The sequence below is a fragment of the Saccostrea cucullata genome, unplaced genomic scaffold (genome assembly GCF_032062105.1).
Source record: "Saccostrea cucullata isolate Sc308-1 unplaced genomic scaffold, CSIRO_AGI_Scuc_v1 ctg3405, whole genome shotgun sequence".
Classification (NCBI taxonomy): Eukaryota; Metazoa; Mollusca; class Bivalvia; order Ostreida; family Ostreidae; genus Saccostrea; species Saccostrea cuccullata.
In genome coordinates, this window is record NW_026940233.1 from 48,797 (window position 1) to 70,258 (window position 21,462).

Sequence of the window (21,462 nt, forward strand, 5' to 3'; positions counted from 1 at the left end):
TCATGTGACCGCCTATATCACTTGATTCGCCCATGAGCAGTACGGTGGCCTATGTGAGAGAGGACTAATTTAAAATATAATATAATCAACACTGAAACCAAATATTGTTTCTTTTATGAAAGTTATTCAATTAATTTGCGAACGTTTTGATCACCCCTCATATATGGATTTGTACACCTCTTTAAATAAATTTTGACAGGAAAAAATTGGGAATTTATGTTTTGTTATTTTTTTTTCATTTCTCTTTGAATATTATGCAAAAATTTTCATAACTTGATATCTGTTCAAAACCCCTGGAAACGCATGAGAAATTATTAGTATTTCCTTAAAAGTGTCCAATGGTTATGACAGGCAGTATGCTTTTATTACGATTCTTTCTCTGAGAAAAGAGCCAGCTATTTGTTCTCTCTAACAGCAAAGTCATGAAAGCATTGTATATGCATAACTTGATTATAATTACTGACATGAAAATGTAGGTGCTTCAAATTTATGTTTCCCCCTTTGAAAAAGGGAGGGTATATTGCTTTGCTGCTGTCCGTCAGTCTGTCTGTCCATTTAGTTTCCGTTCATTTTCTTCACAACTGTTGCCCATACTGAGGAGGAGGAGCCCATCACCTTGACATATCCATTGTATTTGAGATATTGGTGTGTGAGATAATGAGGTTGTACTGTTATCTGTTTTTCAGTATTCCACCGAGGAGGAGGAGCCCATCTGAGGAAGATCAGCTGTTTGAGGAACTGATGGAAGAAGGACGACTGTAAGTAAAAACTTTGTTATAAGGTTCACATGTTGATTGAATGAAAACTCGATTTTTAATTTCTTTTTAAGAGATATGTATTTGAAAAAAGGTTAGCTGTTCAATTAGCTGTCAATTTGTGAATATTTCCATTTCTATTTGTTTTCTCTTTGATAACTCTTAGTTAATGGAGTTGATTTCTTGATAATTCTACTGTAATGTAAATTAGGCAAATCAATTGGTAAGTAGCCAAGGAGGCCTAATACACACGTAAATCTTGTGTGCATCTGTGTTTGTGTCTGACACTAAGGAGGCCACATATATGCATGTAAATTTCGTGCGGCTGTCTTTATGTTTTACTAGTGGACAAGGACTAATTGAAATTTACATACCCTCGGCGTCAGCGTCAAAGTCGGCATCCCAGCTAGGTTAAGGTTCAATGTTTTGAAGCAGTTTTCTTTTTAAGTACTTCAGTGTCCTATAGTCATTAGACATGCATGGAAGATGCTTCTAATGTGTTTAATTCTACTATAGTCAAAGTTTCAGATGCTGCAATTTAAGCAAAGGAATGACCAGGTTAATGGTTAATAAAGTTTATGGAAATTCAGCATAATTGTGTTAATTTTTAGCAGAAAGATGACTATCAGGTACATAATTCTATGCCTGTCTTAAACAAGAAATGATATTACTGTGTGAGAACTGGGCAATTATCATGTTATTTGTTCATGTCCATCCTTCTGTCTTTAACTCCTTTCAAATCTGGCTCAAATATTAAAATTAAAATATGAAGTGTAGAGTAATCCATTTTTTCCCTTCCACTCTTGGAACTGTTTATGATTTTTAAAACGTGCATGTTTTATCACATGCCATGCTGCACCAATATGTGAGGTCAATAGGTGAAAGGCACAGGGGCCTGTAACATACTGTATTTGATTTTACCTAATCACTATATGTATACAAAAAGAGAAAGGGAAACAACGTCAGCTCGAATTTACACAGGGTCGATCTCGGAAATGAAATAAAATACCTTGCAGTTAGTGAAATAACGTCTTGGATCATTCAGTAATAATCACTCTTTAATAAAAATACCATCGCGGTCATTTAAGAATCGTGTAAGTCGTGTTTTGCAGATCCGATATCCTGTCGTGCAAGTGATGTACTTTAAGTCATCCACTAAATTCGCTCAACATTGCATCCAATATTTAACGCGAGATGTGATTGGTCAATGGTGCTTTTCTAGAACAGATCTGACCAATCACGCTCCGCCTTTTACCAATCATGGGTTTTTCCAAAATGTCGTCTGTTCTGGGCTCGATCGTCTCTTTGAACGAAAAAAGCTACCGTATTCATTCAAATCGGAGATGTTGTACCTTTTAATTGCAATTAACAAAAGAAAAAGATGATTTTCGTGAACGCTGGATCTTTACTTTGTGTTTTCCATCTCCTGAAAGACTTCAAAAGTGAAGAAAATGTGCTAATTTTGCTTCGTTTTAGTGGACGACTTAAAGTACATCGACTCGCACAACGGGATATCGAGTTAGTAATACCCAACTTAAACGCTATAAAAAGTAACGAGGTTTCTGTGTTATTAAAGAATATTTATTGTAGTATGATTTCTATTATAATTTAATTGGCTACATTCTTTTTTCTATGAAATACGAAAAATTTCTGAGATCGACCCTGTGTAAATTCGGGCTGACGTTGTTTCCCTTTCCTTTTTTGTATATATATATATAGTGATTATGTAAAATCAAAAACAGTATGTTACCGGCCCCTGTGGTGAAAGGGGCAAAAATTTCTCTGTATACAGAAATATACAACAAAAAGAATTTTTTTTATCAAATTGCCTTATTTCAAATTTGCCCACAAGCAACAAGAGAAATAAAACAATGACAGAGTTTGATCCTGGACTTGTAATTGTAGGGATGAGGAGAGGCTTCGTTTGGTACATGAGAGCTTGCGGGCGGCTGAGGAGGAGCTGCGGATACTGAGAGAGGAGACGGAGGTAAACATTAACAGTCTAACACAGCTCAACGTGCCCCGTGTACAAAAATAGTTTATATTTTTTTGAGAATGAATTATGTGAAATTCAAAAGCACTCCGGTGAGATTTTTTGAATAAACCATTTAGTCAGGGGTTCTGATTCAAGTGCAGGGCTTCATTGTTTAATTTTAGTATTTTTTTTTTACTCATAGAAAAGTTGTCCTTTTGATTCAAAGAGTCTGGGGGTGGCAGCCATTTTCAGACTATTTTGATCTCCTTTAAAAGAAGAGCTCCATATAAAGATAATACAAAAATGATCAAAATTTAAAACTAAAATGTATGAATTTTTTCTATGCCAAATGATAGTTGACTGCTTAAGATACCATTTCTAAAAAAGTAAGTTAGTTTGTTGACGGTCCTAGCCTTCTTACCCAAATGCTTATAAACTTGTGACCTGGTCCATAAGCTTAAAGATATGTATGCCGTGTTAAACAGTATTTTTGCACAGCTGAAACCAAACAAAAATTTCTGAAGTATATGTTAAGCTATCAAAAATGAAGCATTCCTGCAAATTGGATGAAATATTTTTCGGTATTAACAAAGTACTGGTCGGGAAAAGAACACAATATTCTCATGCATATTTATAAAGGACTGATGTATATGCTGGATCTGCGCATGTGCACGGGAAAAGCATTGCGAGAATCATCAGATTGAGGAAACTATATTTTGTGACATCTGTTCAGTGAGGCACCAACATGACTGACAAATCGACCAATCAGCTCAATGAGTTGCATTTAATGCATTTATGGGTTACTACATAAAATACTACATGTGTTTTTCGAAAAGGCTTGTTTTTTAAATTCGCTCTCGTAAAGACGTGATGCATTTTCCAAAGCATTTATACACTTAATGCATTATGTACATAATTATCTACTAATCCCATGCTCACATTTGCATACAAATGATTAACAATGATAAAAATTACAGTTTTCCCCACTCCATTGTACAGGTCCATTTGTTTACAGATTCCCCATGCTGTACAGTCAGTGAAAAGACAATTTCATGTGACAATATATTCCGCGGTACAAAATGCAACCAACTCTGAGGTGTGCTCACGTTACTTGACAATGTTTACAATGTGTACAACTTCGAAACATACAGTATGCTACTTAATACACGTTCTAGGATCAATGCACATGAGAATTAATAAAGAGGTAATTAAAATTTTTTTAAAAATGTGAAACTTAAGTCTTTTTTATAAATGCATAAAATTTAAATTTCTACATGTAGTAATTTAATAGCTTAGCAACAACTAATTCAACCAGTTGCATGGAAAATTTACGGATAACAAGAAAAAAAGAATTTGTTTGTCAGTGTGAGCATGGGAATTCTCACTTATTACCTATTCTTCTTATTTTTCTCAATCACGTTTCAAAATTGTAAATTGACTTTCTAGTGGTCATTTGAAATTGTATCCTAAATTTCCCTAACCCACGTGTTTGTAGTAAAAACGCAGTAGACCATCATGCTTTTCGGCTCATTCACGAGATTGGACCTGATTGTTTGCTGTGAGCATGCAAGACCATGTGATCATGAATATTTCAATAAGTTGCGGTTTATAATATCCGACTCGGAGAGAAAATAATTTTTACAAAATAATGTTTAAAAACTTTTAAAAGTGATGGAGTAGAATTGTCTTATTTGCAGAAAGTATATAACTTTTATAACTTGATGAGACACCACATATATTTATTTCTTTAGAAATGAAACTCCAATATGGCATATATATCTTTAAGGTTTTATTACATTCCTCTTATTATTTTAGCTCATCTGAGCTGAAGGCTTTAACTTGAAAGAGCTTTTCTCAAGAACCAGTTTTAACCGGACTTGCACTAAGTATCCTTGGGTGATGGAAATTCAGTTGATGGCTCCACTCTCTTCTAAGGGAAGATAATTATGAATTAGTGAAAAATTAATTGGATCTTTTAAAAATCCTTTTCTATAAAGGAACAAATGTGTAGGAAAGATGGAACTTGCATGGATACATCTTCAAGCAATCTAATTAAAATAAGATGTTAGATCCGTTTGCATACTCGCTACACTAACATCTAACAACATCCCACTGAGGGTCACGTCAGAGATCAAATTCTATCAACCAATCAGATCGTCGCCTGCATTTGAAGCGAATAAGTCTAGAACTGTTCCGAATTTGACCTCTGACGTGACCCTCAATGGGATGTTGTTAGTGTAGCGAGTATGCGAGCGGAGCTTGCATTTAATTTTAATTAGATTGAACTTCAAGTAGTGTAGATTCAAGTTTATGACCCCTATAAGTGAAAGGGTGGGGCTATAATGGATGATCAAAGTTTTACATAGGAATATATAGGCAAAAATCTTGGTCATATATACACGAAAGCATTCTCAGCTGAAATAGTGTAGATTCAAGTCCTGAGTGCCCGAGGCAAAGGAACAGTTGCTACCATTATCTTTGTTGTCTTCGCTTTAAAATTTAATAATTTTGAAATGTGGCAATATTACAGGTATTCAGATATTAAAAATGAATTGATCAAAATGAAAAATTCTCAGACGCATGAAAATTTTAATTCCTGATAAACATAAATTTAAACTAATTTGATTATAATATTAATTTTTAGCTCTACTAATCAGAGACCAGAAGAGCTTATGAGATAGTAATGCGTCCGGCGTCCGGCTCTGTCTGTCTGTCTGTCTGTCTGTCTGTAAACAATTTTTCAAAATGCTACTCCTCCTACAGTTTTGGTCTGATTTCAATATAACTTGGCACACAAGTAGACTACACTAAGATACATAATTCTATACATTGGTTTTTGATTTCGATGAACGGTGTTGCCATTGTTACTAAAAATAGAAATTTCTGTGAAATTCTTTCAAAATGCTACTCCTCCTACAGTTTTGGTCTGATTTCAATATAACTTGAACATAAAGAGGCTCAATCAAGGATCATTATTCTATTTATTACTGTTGTAAAGTTTCAATATTCCCAGCTGCTTATTAAAGTATTTTCTCTTCCTTTGCTATAAGTACAAACCAGTAGAGCTTCAGTCTTTACAGGGACTTCTGGTTTTTTACTGTTGTAGTGTTTGTTCACGATGAGCGTTTTTGTTTATTTGGACAAATGTATATTTAATGTACTTTGATGGGTAAAATCTGAGTAAACCTGCTTTATAAATATTATTTCAGTATGAGGAGATGCCTACGTTTGATGTACAGGATCCTGTGAGGCCTGTTTTGCCTCAGTCCTGTGCAACTCCCTCCCCACCTGCTGATCCTGATGTTCCTGGTGTAGTGGCAGATGTCCCTGATGTGGTGGCAGATGTTCCTGGTGTGGTGCCGCATGTTCCTGGTGTAGTGGCAGATGTACCTGGTGTGCTGCCGGATGTCCCTGATGCTCCTGGTGTGGTGGAAGATGTTCCTGGTGTAGTAGCAGATGTTCCTGGTGTGGTGGCAGATGCTTCTGGTGTGGTGGCAGATGTTCCTGGTGTAGTGGCAGATGTTCCTGATGTGGTGGCAGATGTTCCTGGTCTAGTGGAAGATGTTCCTGGTGTAGTGCCAGATGTTCCTGGTCTAGTGGCAGATGTTCCTGGTGTGGTGCCAGATGTTCCTGGTCTAGTGGCAGATGTTCCTGGTGTAGTGGCAGATGTTCCTGGTGTGGTGGCAGATGTTCCTGATGTGGTGGCAGATGTTCCTGATGTGGTGGCAGATGTTCCTGGTGTGGTGGCAGATGTTCCTGGTGTGGTGGCAGATGTTCCTGGTGTGGTGCCAGATGTTCCTGGTCTAGTGGCAGATGTTCCTGGTGTAGTGACAGATGTTCCTGTCGTGGTGCCAGATGCCCCTGATGCTCCTGGTGTGGTAGCAGATATTCCTTGTGTGATGGCAGCTGCTCTTGATGTAGTATAATTATAAAACTTTCAAGGATATCTGAAAATTTTTTTAAAAAAATCTATTACATTCCATTGAGGGAGGGTTTGGGGTAGAGTTAGGATTGTTTAGTTCCCTTGGTCCTTTTTGATTGGTTAAACCCCCTGGTGGATCGGGGGCTTAGAGAATAGGTTCCTGGCCTATTAGAGGCTTGTCGTAAGAGGCGACAGAATTTTCCATTAAATAGTTGTATCGTTCAAGATTTTTTTAAAAACTAAATTAAAGAAGTTCAGTTAGTTTTATTCTTATCTATGCTATGTCTTATACAACTCATGCACACACCGCCATATAGGCATAGCATCTATAAGAATATAGTTCCTTAGCCCTGTTAAAACCAATTAATAAAAATTAAAGATAAGAGATGAAATAGGTTTGAGTTCAATTATCTTATGATTACTTAAGAAAGTAGGAGTTAAGTTATTATAAGATTAAACATCAATTTCTGTTGTTTGCTTCAAGAGGTTTGTCTTAAATAATTATAAAACTTTCAAGGATATCTGAAAATTTTTTAAAAAAAATCTATTACATTCCATTGAGGAGGGTTTGGGGTAGAGTTAGGATTGTTTAGTTCCCTTGGTCCTTTTTGATTGGTTAAACCCCCTGGTGGATCGGGGGCTTAGAGAATAGGTTCCTGGCCTATTAGAGGCTTGTCGTAAGAGGCGACAGAATTTTCCATTAAATAGTTGTATCGTTCAAGATTTTTTTAAAGACTAATTAAAGAAGTTCAGTTAGTTTTTATTCTTATCTATGCTATGTCTTATACAACTCATGCACACACCGCCATATAGGCATAGCATCTATAAGAATATAGTTCCTTAGCCCTGTTAAAACCAATTAATAGATATTAAAGATAAGAGATGAAATAGGTTTGAGTTCAATTATCTTATGATTACTTAAGAAAGTAGGAGTTAAGTTATTATAAGATTAAACTTCAATTTCTGTTGTTTGCTTCAAGAGGTTTGTCTTAAATAATTATAAAACTTTAAAGGATATCTGAAAATTTTTTTAAAAAATCTATTACATTCCATTGAGGGAGGGTTTGGGGTAGAGTTAGGTTTGTTTAGTTCCCTTGGTCCTTTTTGATTGGTTAAACCCCCTGGTGGATCGGGGGCTTAGAGAATAGGTTCCTGGCCTATTAGAGGCTTGTCGTAAGAGGCGACAGAATTTTCCGTTAAATAGTTGTATCGTTCAAGATTTTTTTAAAGACTAATTAAAGAAGTTCAGTTAGTTTTTATTCTTATCTATGCTATGTCTTATACAACTCATGCACACACCGCCATATAGGCATAGCATCTATAAGAATATAGTTCCTTAGCCCTGTTAAAACCAATTAATAAAAATTAAAGATAAGAGATGAAATAGGTTTGAGTTCAATTATCTTAAGATTAATTAAGAAAGTAGGATTTAAGTTATTATAAGATTAAATTTCAATTTCTGTTGTTTGCTTCAAGAGGTTTGTCTTAAATAATTATAAAACTTCCAAGGATATCTGAAATTTTTTTAAAAAAATCTACTACATTCCATTGAGGGATGGTTTGGGGTAGAGTTAGGATTGTTTAGTTCCCTTGGTCCTTTTTGATTGGTTAAACCCCCTGGTGGATCGGGGGCTTAGAGAATAGGTTCCTGGCCTATTAGAGGCTTGTCGTAAGAGGCGACAGAATTTTCCATTAAATAGTTGTATCGTTCAAGATTTTTTTAAAGACTAATTAAAGAAGTTCAGTTAGTTTTTATTCTTATCTATGCTATGTCTTATACAACTCATGCACACACCGCCATATAGGCATAGCATCTATAAGAATATAGTTCCTTAGCCCTGTTAAAACCAATTAATAAAAATTAAAGATAAGAGATGAAATAGGTTTGAGTTCAATTATCTTATGATTACTTAAGAAAGTAGGAGTTAAGTTATTATAAGATTAAATTTCAATTTCTGTTGTTTGCTTCAAGAGGTTTGTCTTAAATAATTATAAAACTTTCAAGGATATCTGAAATGTTTTAAACAAAAATCTATTACATTCCATTGAGGGAGGGTTTGGGGTAGAGTTAGGATTGTTTAGTTCCCTTGGTCCTTTTTGATTGGTTAAACCCCCTGGTGGATCGGGGGCTTAGAGAATAGGTTCCTGGCCTATTAGAGGCTTGTCGTAAGAGGCGACAGAATTTTCCATTAAATAGTTGTATCGTTCAAGATTTTTTTAAAGACTAATTAAAGAAGTTCAGTTAGTTTTTATTCTTATCTATGCTATGTCTTATACAACTCATGCACACACCGCCATATAGGCATAGCATCTATAAGAATATAGTTCCTTAGCCCTGTTAAAACCAATTAATAAAAATTAAAGATAAGAGATGAAATAGGTTTGAGTTCAATTATCTTATGATTACTTAAGAAAGTAGGAGTTAAGTTATTATAAGATTAAACTTCAATTTCTGTTGTTTGCTTCAAGAGGTTTGTCTTAAATAATTATAAAACTTTCAAGGATATCTGAAAATTTTTTTAAAAAAATCTATTACATTCCATTGAGGGAGGGTTTGGGGTAGAGTTAGGTTTGTTTAGTTCCCTTGGTCCTTTTTGATTGGTTAAACCCCCTGGTGGATCGGGGGCTTAGAGAATAGGTTCCTGGCCTATTAGAGGCTTGTCGTAAGAGGCGACAGAATTTTCCATTAAATAGTTGTATCGTTCAAGATTTTTTTAAAGACTAATTAAAGAAGTTCAGTTAGTTTTTATTCTTATCTATGCTATGTCTTATACAACTCATGCACACACCGCCATATAGGCATAGCATCTATAAGAATATAGTTCCTTAGCCCTGTTAAAACCAATTAATAAAAATTAAAGATAAGAGATGAAATAGGTTTGAGTTCAATTATCTTATGATTACTTAAGAAAGTAGGAGTTAAGTTATTATAAGATTAAACTTCAATTTCTGTTGTTTGCTTCAAGAGGTTTGTCTTAAATAATTATAAAACTTTCAAGGATATCTGAAAATTTTTTTAAAAAAATCTATTACATTCCATTGAGGGAGAGTTTGGGGTAGAGTTAGGATTGTTTAGTTCCCTTGGTCCTTTTTGATTGGTTAAACCCCCTGGTGGATCGGGGGCTTAGAGAATAGGTTCCTGGCCTATTAGAGGCTTGTCGTAAGAGGCGACAGAATTTTCCATTAAATAGTTGTATCGTTCAAGATTTTTTTAAAAACTAAATTAAAGAAGTTCAGTTAGTTTTATTCTTATCTATGCTATGTCTTATACAACTCATGCACACACCGCCATATAGGCATAGCATCTATAAGAATATAGTTCCTTAGCCCTGTTAAAACCAATTAATAAAAATTAAAGATAAGAGATGAAATAGGTTTGAGTTCAATTATCTTATGATTACTTAAGAAAGTAGGAGTTAAGTTATTATAAGATTAAATTTCAATTTCTGTTGTTTGCTTCAAGAGGTTTGTCTTAAATAATTATAAAACTTCCAAGGATATCTGAAATTTTTTTTAAAAAAAATCTACTACATTCCATTGAGGGAGGGTTTGGGGTAGAGTTAGGTTTGTTTAGTTCCCTTGGTCCTTTTTGATTGGTTAAACCCCCTGGTGGATCGGGGGCTTAGAGAATAGGTTCCTGGCCTATTAGAGGCTTGTCGTAAGAGGCGACAGAATTTTCCATTAAATAGTTGTATCGTTCAAGATTTTTTTAAAAACTAAATTAAAGAAGTTCAGTTAGTTTTATTCTTATCTATGCTATGTCTTATACAACTCATGCACACACCGCCATATAGGCATAGCATCTATAAGAATATAGTTCCTTAGCCCTGTTAAAACCAATTAATAAAAATTAAAGATAAGAGATGAAATAGGTTTGAGTTCAATTATCTTAAGATTACTTAAGAAAGTAGGAGTTAAGTTATTATAGGATTAAATTTCAATTTCTGTTGTTTGCTTCAAGAGGTTTGTCTTAAATAATTATAAAACTTCAAACAATTTCTGAAATGTTTTAAACAAAAATCTATTACATTCCATTGAGGGAGGGTTTGGGGTAGAGTTAGGTTTGTTTAGTTCCCTTGGTCCTTTTTGATTGGTTAAACCCCCTGGTGGATCGGGGGCTTAGAGAATAGGTTCCTGGCCTATTAGAGGCTTGTCGTAAGAGGCGACAGAATTTTCCATTAAATAGTTGTATCGTTCAAGATTTTTTTAAAAACTAAATTAAAGAAGTTCAGTTAGTTTTATTCTTATCTATGCTATGTCTTATACAACTCATGCACACACCGCCATATAGGCATAGCATCTATAAGAATATAGTTCCTTAGCCCTGTTAAAACCAATTAATAAAAATTAAAGATAAGAGATGAAATAGGTTTGAGTTCAATTATCTTATGATTACTTAAGAAAGTAGGAGTTAAGTTATTATAAGATTAAACTTCAATTTCTGTTGTTTGCTTCAAGAGGTTTGTCTTAAATAATTATAAAACTTTCAAGGATATCTGAAATTTTTTTTTAAAAAATCTATTACATTCCATTGAGGGAGGGTTTGGGGTAGAGTTAGGTTTGTTTAGTTCCCTTGGTCCTTTTTGATTGGTTAAACCCCCTGGTGGATCGGGGGCTTAGAGAATAGGTTCCTGGCCTATTAGAGGCTTGTCGTAAGAGGCGACAGAATTTTCCATTAAATAGTTGTATCGTTCAAGATTTTTTTAAAGACTAATTAAAGAAGTTCAGTTAGTTTTTATTCTTATCTATGCTATGTCTTATACAACTCATGCACACACCGCCATATAGGCATAGCATCTATAAGAATATAGTTCCTTAGCCCTGTTAAAACCAATTAATAAAAATTAAAGATAAGAGATGAAATAGGTTTGAGTTCAATTATCTTATGATTACTTAAGAAAGTAGGAGTTAAGTTATTATAAGATTAAATTTCAATTTCTGTTGTTTGCTTCAAGAGGTTTGTCTTAAATAATTATAAAACTTCCAAGGATATCTGAAAATTTTTTTAAAAAAAATCTACTACATTCCATTGAGGGATGGTTTGGGGTAGAGTTAGGATTGTTTAGTTCCCTTGGTCCTTTTTGATTGGTTAAACCCCCTGGTGGATCGGGGGCTTAGAGAATAGGTTCCTGGCCTATTAGAGGCTTGTCGTAAGAGGCGACAGAATTTTCCATTAAATAGTTGTATCGTTCAAGATTTTTTTAAAAACTAAATTAAAGAAGTTCAGTTAGTTTTTATTCTTATCTATGCTATGTCTTATACAACTCATGCACACACCGCCATATAGGCATAGCATCTATAAGAATATAGTTCCTTAGCCCTGTTAAAACCAATTAATAAAAATTAAAGATAAGAGATGAAATAGGTTTGAGTTCAATTATCTTAAGATTAATTAAGAAAGTAGGAGTTAAGTTATTATAAGATTAAATTTCAATTTCTGTTGTTTGCTTCAAGAGGTTTGTCTTAAATAATTATAAAACTTCCAAGGATATCTGAAAATTTTTTTAAAAAAATCTATTACATTCCATTGAGGAGGGTTTGGGGTATAGTTAGGATTGTTTAGTTCCCTTGGTCCTTTTTGATTGGTTAAACCCCCTGGTGGATCGGGGGCTTAGAGAATAGGTTCCTGGCCTATTAGAGGCTTGTCGTAAGAGGCGACAGAATTTTCCATTAAATAGTTGTATCGTTCAAGATTTTTTTAAAAACTAAATTAAAGAAGTTCAGTTAGTTTTATTCTTATCTATGCTATGTCTTATACAACTCATGCACACACCGCCATATAGGCATAGCATCTATAAGAATATAGTTCCTTAGCCCTGTTAAAACCAATTAATAAAAATTAAAGATAAGAGATGAAATAGGTTTGAGTTCAATTATCTTTAGATTACTTTAAAAAGTAGGAGTTAAGTTTTTATAAGATTAAATTTCAATTTCTGTTGTTTGCTTCAAGAGGTTTGTCTTAAATAATTATAAAACTTTCAAGGATATCTGAAATTTTTTTTTAAAAAATCTATTACATTCCATTGAGGGAGGGTTTGGGGTAGAGTTAGGTTTGTTTAGTTCCCTTGGTCCTTTTTGATTGGTTAAATCCCCTGGTGGATCGGGGGCTTAGAGAATAGGTTTCTGGCCTATAGACCCCTTTAATAATATATGCAGACATGCGCACAACTACTTCCGAGTGGATACGAGCGTGAAGCGAACCGCGTCGAAAATGTATCAAAACATGTTTCAGATTTTAACTATAATTTTGTGTTAAATAAATTAACTGTTATATTTTTTTTAAAAAAATATTTTTTTGATATTTCTAAAATTAAGTCGAACTTCCTGTTTATCGTTGCCAAGTTTACATTAGTTACCATGCGCGTCCAACAAGTATGGCGACGCGGGAGCATTTAAAGAAAACAAATATAGGCATTTTGAAAACAATAGCTTTAAATCTGGGTATTGATTGTAAGAAGAAGAAAAAAGATGATCTGATTTGCAAGCAGCACAAGTACAGATGCCCTGTGTCCCACTGTTGAGGTATTTTCTCCCTCTGATCCTACACTTACGCAGTTCAAAGAAAACTTGCCACCATTCAACAAAGTTTCTTACCAGCTGATAGGTCCATCAAGTCATGTGAAACCACCTGCCCTTTCTTTTTCCTCTTTGTATGAGTTTATGATCTCAAGGACAAGGCATGGAGGTCAGAGTGTTCAAAACTTTAAAGGACTGGACAAGTCTCTGAAACATTTTGATGCAGGGGACATCCAAGAATTAAGTATTGCCAACGTAAGTAATACTGATTCTTTAGGTTTATTAAGTGATTTTGTCCTTTTTATTTCAATAATATATTATATATATATATATATGTATTATCTTCAGCTACAACCAATACAGTATTAATAATTATGTCATTGTATTTAGACTGTTACATTGTGTTTTACATGTAGATTGATGACACAACAGTCTATGTCAAGGCCTTTTGCTTGGCATCTATGAAAAAGCAGAGGTATAGGTTCCTGGCCTATTAGAGGCTTGTCGTAATTCAGGTTTATCTTTGTATGTCAAACATTGGCAGCACACATAAAGTGGACTTTGCATATTGCCAGTGCCCCATTGGGTAAGTATTTCAAGTGTTACACTTAGGCTGGGAGAATGGTCAAAAGTTCAGTGTTTGACAAAATACTACATAGTTTTCATCAAGACCCCTCCCCTCCTCCTCAAAACTAAATTGTTGATTGAAATTTAATTATTCAACAAATACTGATATATTATAACACTGTTAATAGCTTTTATTTTCCCTTTTTATTCATAAAAAACATTTCAAATACCAGTTAATAATGTCACCTGTACCACATTAAATCTCTGAGCATTAAATTTTGTTGCACAAGAATTTTTGGAGCTCTTAATCCCCCCCCCCACCTAAACTATTTGAATTTATTTCTTTAATCTGACACTGATCTTTTGATTTCTCCATTTTAGAAACTCTAATCAATTGTTAAACTTCTATACACTTAAGAATAATTAAATTTTAAAAGTTTTTTTTTTCATCATCATTTTACTATAGGTTAGCTCAAGCCTGCAGCCATATTGGTGGGTTGCTTTTTGCAATATGCAATGGCATCTTTACGTCATCCCAGAGCTGTACCTCAACTCTATGCACGTGGAAGATGCCAAGGTCGGTTAACCAGAAACCAACCCCAATTAGCAAACTGAATCTATCAAAGCCTCGTGCCCAAATAGAAAAGACAAGTGAGGACAATGTTGCAGCAACCGTTTCTCTACCACATGGCTCTGCAATGGTGAAATTTGATTCGCCATTCAGAGGATAAGGAAAATGACATAGACTGGTCATTGCAGCAGCTTTCAGAATTAAAAGTCATTTTCCCTCAAACAGGTATCGATGGAAAAATTGAAACACAACTTTTCTTCTTTTAAAAACAGCTTGCTCATGTTCTAAGCCTTTTAATTCAAATAATATTGCAAGTTTTTATTTACTGATATGATGAACAGGCATAATTGTATGAGACATGAAATTATTAAAGTGATCATGGTGATAGTGATATTTACAAGTTTTAAAAAAATCTAAATTTTGGTCTTGTTAAAAGAAAAAACACAATAATCATAAAAAATTGTTTGAAATGTTTAGGTATGGCACATCTATGGAACATTCCTGACTCTGGAGCACCAACTGCAGTGGACAATGAAATGGAGGTGGAAACATCTGTCCATCCACTCCACCTGAAAATGGAAAAAATGATATTCTCTCAAAACAATGGTGAGTCATGAAATATACTCATTTATAAATAGTACAATGATTACCATACAGATGATAGTAAAAAAAAAGAAAGTTACATTCAGTGCAACCATCAATTCTAAGTTATCTTAATAAGGGCATTTCTGTGCAATTTTGCAGTCCCACCACCTATGATTGACCAAAACTTAGTAGACTACATTGAAGAACACACAAGAGCACAAAGACTTAGTGATCTATGGAAAAAGCTTCATCTTGGACGGATCACAAGTTCGATCTTTGGTGATGTTCTTCAATCGGGAGACAAACCTACATCCCTAATCCAACAGATTTTGTATGGATCAAATCTAAACAAGTAATTTAATTTGTTTTTAAACTTTCTAAATACATGTAGCACACTGCATCACAAAACTAACATCAACTTTTTTTTTAGATAAAAGGATAAAATACTTTTTGTAAATGCTGATTATTAATCAACAGAAGTTAGAAACCAGTTTCTACAATTTCAGATACTCTAGGTTACCTCTCGCAGTGCAGTGGGGAATTGACCATGAGATGGACGCAAAGGAAGACTACCTATAGATCAAAAGAGCTATTCAAATGGAAACTGACGTACAGACATCTGGTCTTACTCTATGCTCGACGCATTCTTTTCTAGGGGCTACCAGTGATGGGAGAGTGGTTGGTAATGAAAGCACTGGACTGCTAGAAATTAAATGTCCCTTCTCCATCTCAGGACAAAATGTAACACTGTTGGGAATATCTGATATTATGTCAATGAATTCAAAACAGTTTTGTCTTGAACTCAGTGAATTGGGCCCAACATTAAAGAAATCACACAAATACTACGCACAGGTTCAGGGTGAGATGGCCATCATTGGGCTTCCTTGGGTGGACTTTGTGGTATGGACGGCAGCTAAGTTAGACAACATTTTCATCGAGAGAATTTACTTCGATGAACAATACGTAAAAGACATGCTACCCAAATTAGTTGAATTTTACATGAGGCATATTTTTCCACTCTTGTAAAATTATTGAAACATATGTGTATTCACTTTGAAATTACTAAACTTTAATGTAAATTGTAAAATATATTTGTTTGGTAAAATATTGTTTTTCAGTACTTACTCAAGACTCTTCTGTTGTTGGTTTCTTTCCATCAACCATCGGGAAATCCAAATTTGTTAACCAACAACAAACTTGAAAAATTTTGCTTATGAGAGGCACAATACTAAGGGGGATCACTCCTTCCAAAATGTGGAAATTCTTTACCCGTCCAATACTCCTTTCCACATGAATACGGAGCTGTGCAATTTCTTGCGTCCTGTAGACATCATCAGTAGAAAATTGATTCACATTACATGTACCTAAAATAAAAAGGAAGATTTTCTGACATGCAGGACTGGAGATGTATTAGTTGAATTACATATTTTTTTTACTTAATTTCCAAAAAATGCATGGTTCTAAATTTTATTGTCAGACTTTGTAATTAAGTGAAGAAAAAAAAACTATTTTGACCATTTCGGAAATAATCTGTCCTTCACCAATATGACGCCCCCCTCTTCCCAATACAAATTGTCATCTTCTTATTCTAACGTAATAATACCACTACAACTTCAGTAAAGAAAATATACATCATAAAAAAAAACTTAAGTGTCACAATCATGGCTACTTGAAGATTCACTAGCACTACAATAGATATTGCATGGAGTACATATGACCTACTGAATATTACTGAATAAAATAAAAATACTATTTTAGCAATTTCAAATTTGCCCTCAGCCTCAGTCAATATGTGTTAAATTTAATAATATATACATGTTTATACATACTATTAATTTCAAACTAATTGCATCATACCTCTGAATGGTGGGATGTTTAGAAAACACTGCTGTTTTTCCAACAAATCGACAATCGTGAATCCCTTGTCAGCCATCACACTGTCACCTGGCTCAAGCAAACTGATCAGCCCACAATTCTCTGTTAGTTGACGATCTGATGTTTTCCCCGGCCATCCCTCAGAAACATATGTGATGACACCGGAGGGGCTAATGCCAACCAAAAACTTGACAGTGGTATGGTGTTTATAACTAGAGAATGTCAAACTTTGATTTAAAAGGCTACTTGAACTTGGAATAAACAGTTCAGTGCAATCAATAATAACTCTAGTTGATGGATACTTTACTTTAAATGATTCTGGCATGGTCCTGTTGATGATGTCTTTGCTTGGGAAGGGATTTAGAAACTTAAGTTCAGCATGTAGTAAACTAATCCAAGTAGTAAAGATCATGGAAAATGAGGCACAACTGATTTGAAATCTTTCTGCAATATCTTGGATGTAAAGACCTACTTTCAATCTCATTAGAACTGCAAAAAACTGATCAATGGGGCTGAGATATGATGAAGACATCCTCACTCTATCTGTAGATGTAGTTTGGCCTTGTCCCCTCCAATAGTTCATCCTTGAGCATTTAGGTGCAAGGTAGCTGCAATGATTAATAATTTAAGAAATCATTTAAATATTTTATAAAGTGAATTGCTGACATAATATGCAAGCCTACTCTAAAATAGTTTTCTGGCTAAAATATTTTTTAAATAGATTATTAGATACAAACAGAAAAAAAGAGGACAAATCATCTCATTAAATTTTAAATTGAATTTAGAAATTATATAACTTTTATAATGGCAAATTTTTAAAGAGTAGCTCATTTTAAAAATAACTAGTCACTTAATGATCAGTATGACCATTAAGCCCTGCATGAAGTTGGGTACTCAAACATTGTAGACATTCCTACTTTATAATTTGTTTCTAAGGCCATCAGTAAAATATTTTTGTTTTATGTACTCTGATCCACATTTTACAAGGTGGGTTTAGGTAGGTTTTGTTTGTTTGTTGTTTTTGATTTGTTTTTTTTTTGCAGTATCCAACAATTTACTGTCAAAAAACCCAAAGACTTTTTCAAGCGGGGGGTATATAGTAATCATATTTATTGATGTTTTCTTGATACTCTGGATAAAACAGATTTAATATTCATTGCTTTAAAAATGTTCTGTCAAAGCACGAAAAAAAGCATCTTAAGGAAATTATAAATCCCCTTTAAATTAGAACAATCTTTATTTTCCTGAAAACCAATTCCCCACCCCAAAATAAAAAAAAAACTAAAATTTAAAGTACTGAAAACAAGGATTGGGTAGGGGCGATTTTGACGGGAAGGTCGGAGTACATCAAACAAATCATTTTTTTATTGTTGGCCTTTAATTATTCTTTTACTTGAACAGCCACAAAAAGATGGCAAATGATGGTAATCCTGTGTAGAACTTTGTCATTCCATCGTCGTCTTTGATGCGTTCCACACCCCACTTATGCCTGCCAAGTTCCGCTCTTAGTCGACTGACCTCTTGTCTTAGCTCCCAGTTTTCATGAAGTAGGGGGTCTTCTTCACACTGTACACCTAGGATTTGTTATTATGTAACTATAAATATTGCAGCAATATTCATCCTATGTAATATATTATATTTTCATTTAGAATTACATAAATTTACTTGTATTATTGAAGGTATACTTAAAAAATGTTCATCTCACAAAAACTCAAATGTCAATTGATGCCCATTTATAAGTTATCTATGTATTCAAATTAATGATTATACCATTTAGATGTTACAAATGTATAGTGGTAGTCTCACTTGAATCAGATGTGAGATGAATGTTAACATCATCTGTTGTGAGGGCAGAAAGATCTTCATGATCGATATCTACAGCCTCTTCTACTCTACAGTATGATCCATGGGCCAGCAGCGAAAAATGAAGGCTTGCCATCTCCCTCTCTTTCGAGATAACCTCCTTGTACAGTTCTTCCTATTAACTGAATATTTTCTATATTCATATATATTATCAATATTTTAAATGCACAAGCAACAAAATATACTATTAAACATTAGAATAAATAGTACTTACTATGTATTATATTACATAAACACACCAATTATTCAGTTTGCTATTCATAGTGGTGTAAATTTGTTGTGATATTTGAACCCCACCCCCATCCCATTATTAAGCATTTAATTATTTCATTATAATTTTGAATAGATAAACTATTTTATTCAACAAATTTACATAATATTAGTAAAACTTTATTGTAGGTGTTTGTAATTTGTATTGGTAACTTGATACACACGAAAACGGGTACCTCACGCCCACCCCAACCCCCAAACAACCCTTTTGACTGTGATGAAAAAAGATTTTATAATATGTATAGTTTCTGAATTTATCTCAATGCCAATAATTTATCATACATGTACAGTACCTACACTTCAATATTTATATTCACCACACCTGAACTACTCTTCAGCTCCAGTGCATGTACCTTAATATATATTGATAAGACTTTTCTTTAATTTATGTGGAGTATATAAAAAATCGATCACATATATATATTATACGATAAATATTGCTGGGGTAACTGTTAGGCCTTGTGATTTATCATGTATTAAGACTTTACCTTTGTTGATTCACGTTCTAATCTCCTTTTTTCCCTTTTGACGTCTTCATCCGATCTAATGTCTTTATAAGCAAACAAAGTGGGGGCGTAATTATCATCACTGGGATCATCTCCATGCCACCCATGCAAAAAATGCTCGGAACAGATCCAAGTGTGGTCGCCTGGTTCCCACTTATCCCTGTTGACTGCTTTGATCCACAATCTTCGCTTTCGCTTATTCTTTGGGAAACGGAAGAAACTAATCCCTCTCGATCTAGCATCGGCATTAGAGACATTCCGACATTTGTAAACACAGCAATTTTTAACCATGATTTCGGAATTTCCGCCTTGTCGCTACAGACGCTGTATCCACTCGGAAGTGTTTATGCGCATGCGCCATTGCTGCGGGACAGATTCATTAAATGAGCTTATTAGAGGCTTGTCGTAAGAGGCGACAGAATTTTCCATTAAATAGTTGTATCGTTTAAGATTTTTTGAAAAACTAAATTAAAGAAGTTTTGTTAAAGTTTTTTCCTTATCTATGCTATGTCTTATACAACTCATGCACACACCGGTATATAGGCATAGTATCCATAAGAATATAGTTCCTTAGCCCTGTTAAAACCAATTAATAAAAATGAAAGATAAGAGATGAAATAGGTTTGAGTTCAATTATCTTAAGATTACTTTAAAAGGTAGGAGTTAAGTTATTATAAGATTAAATTTCTAGTTCAGTTGTTTGCTTCAAGAGGTTTGTCTTAAATAATTATAAAACTTCAATGATTTATTGAATTTTTTAAACAAAAATCTATTACATTCCATTGAGAGAGGGTTTGGGGTAGAGTTAGGTTGAGGGAGGGTTTGGGGTAGTGTTAGGTTTGTTTAGTTCCCTTGGTCCTTTTTGATTGGTTAAACCCCCTGGTGGATCGGGGGCTTAGAGAATAGGTTCCTGGCCTATTAGAGGCTTGTCGTAAGAGGCGACAGAATTTTCCATTAAATAGTTGTATCGTTAAAGATTTTTTCAAAACTAAATTAAAGAAGTTCAGTTAAAGTTTTATTCTTATCTAGCTATGTTTTGCACAACTCCTGCACACACCGCCACATAGGCATAGCATCTATAAGAATATAGTTCCTTAGCCCTGTTAAAACCAAATAATAGAAATTAAAGATAAGAGATGAAATAGGTTTGAGTTCAGTTATCTTTAGATTACTATAAAAGGTAGGAGTTAAGTTATTATAAGATTAAATTTCAATTTCTGTTGTTTGCTTCAAGAGGTTTGTCTTAAATAATTATAAAACTTCAAACAATTTCTGAAATGTTTTAAACAAAAATCTATTACACTCCATTGAGGGAGGGTTTGGGGTAGAGTTAGGTTTGTTTAGTTCCCTTGGTCCTTTTTGATTGGTTAAACCCCCTGGTGGATCGGGGGCTTAGAGAATAGGTTCCTGGCCTATTAGAGGCTTGTCGTAAGAGGCGACAGAATTTTCCATTAAATAGTTGTATCGTTTAAGATTTTTTGAAAAACTAAATTAAAGAAGTTTTGTTAAAGTTTTTTCCTTATCTATGCTATGTCTTATACAACTCATGCACACACCGGTATATAGGCATAGTATCCATAAGAATATAGTTCCTTAGCCCTGTTAAAACCAATTAATAAAAATGAAAGATAAGAGATGAAATAGGGTTGAGTTCAATTATCTTAAGATTACTTTAAAAGGTCGGAGTTAAGTTATTATAAGATTAAATTTCAAGTTCAGTTGTTTGCTTCAAGAGGTTTGTCTTAAATAATTAAAAAACTTCAAACGATTTATTGAATTTTTTAAACAAAAATCTATTACATTCCATTGAGAGAGGGTTTGGGGTAGAGTTAGGTTGAGGGAGGGTTTGGGGTAGTGTTAGGATTGTTTAGTTACCTTGGTCCTTTTTGATTGGTTTAACCCCCTGGTGGATCGGGGGCTTAGAGAATAGGTTCCTGGCCTATTAGAGGCTTGTTGTAAGAGGTGATAGAATTTTCCATTAAATAGTTGTTTCGTTAAAGATTTTTTGAAAAACTAAATTAAAGAAGTTCCGTTAAAGTTTTATTCTTATCTATGCT

At 34.0% G+C, this 21,462-nt stretch overlaps 1 protein-coding gene and 2 pseudogenes across 1 annotated transcript; 2 read left to right on the forward strand and 1 right to left on the reverse strand.

Annotated features, from left to right (window-relative positions):
* The first annotated feature begins 464 nt into the window (after positions 1 to 464).
* LOC134255005 (splicing factor 3A subunit 2-like) lies at positions 465 to 6,656 on the forward strand. The gene is made up of 4 exons (XM_062737539.1): positions 465 to 472; positions 687 to 758; positions 2,661 to 2,742; positions 5,940 to 6,656. The coding sequence occupies exons 1-4, from the start codon at positions 465 to 467 to the stop codon at positions 6,654 to 6,656; spliced, it is 879 nt and encodes a 292-aa protein (XP_062593523.1).
* Positions 6,657 to 13,026: 6,370 nt separating this feature from the next.
* LOC134255002 (uncharacterized) lies at positions 13,027 to 15,917 on the forward strand (annotated as a pseudogene).
* LOC134255003 (uncharacterized) lies at positions 14,743 to 19,785 on the reverse strand (annotated as a pseudogene).
* Positions 19,786 to 21,462: the final 1,677 nt, after the last annotated feature.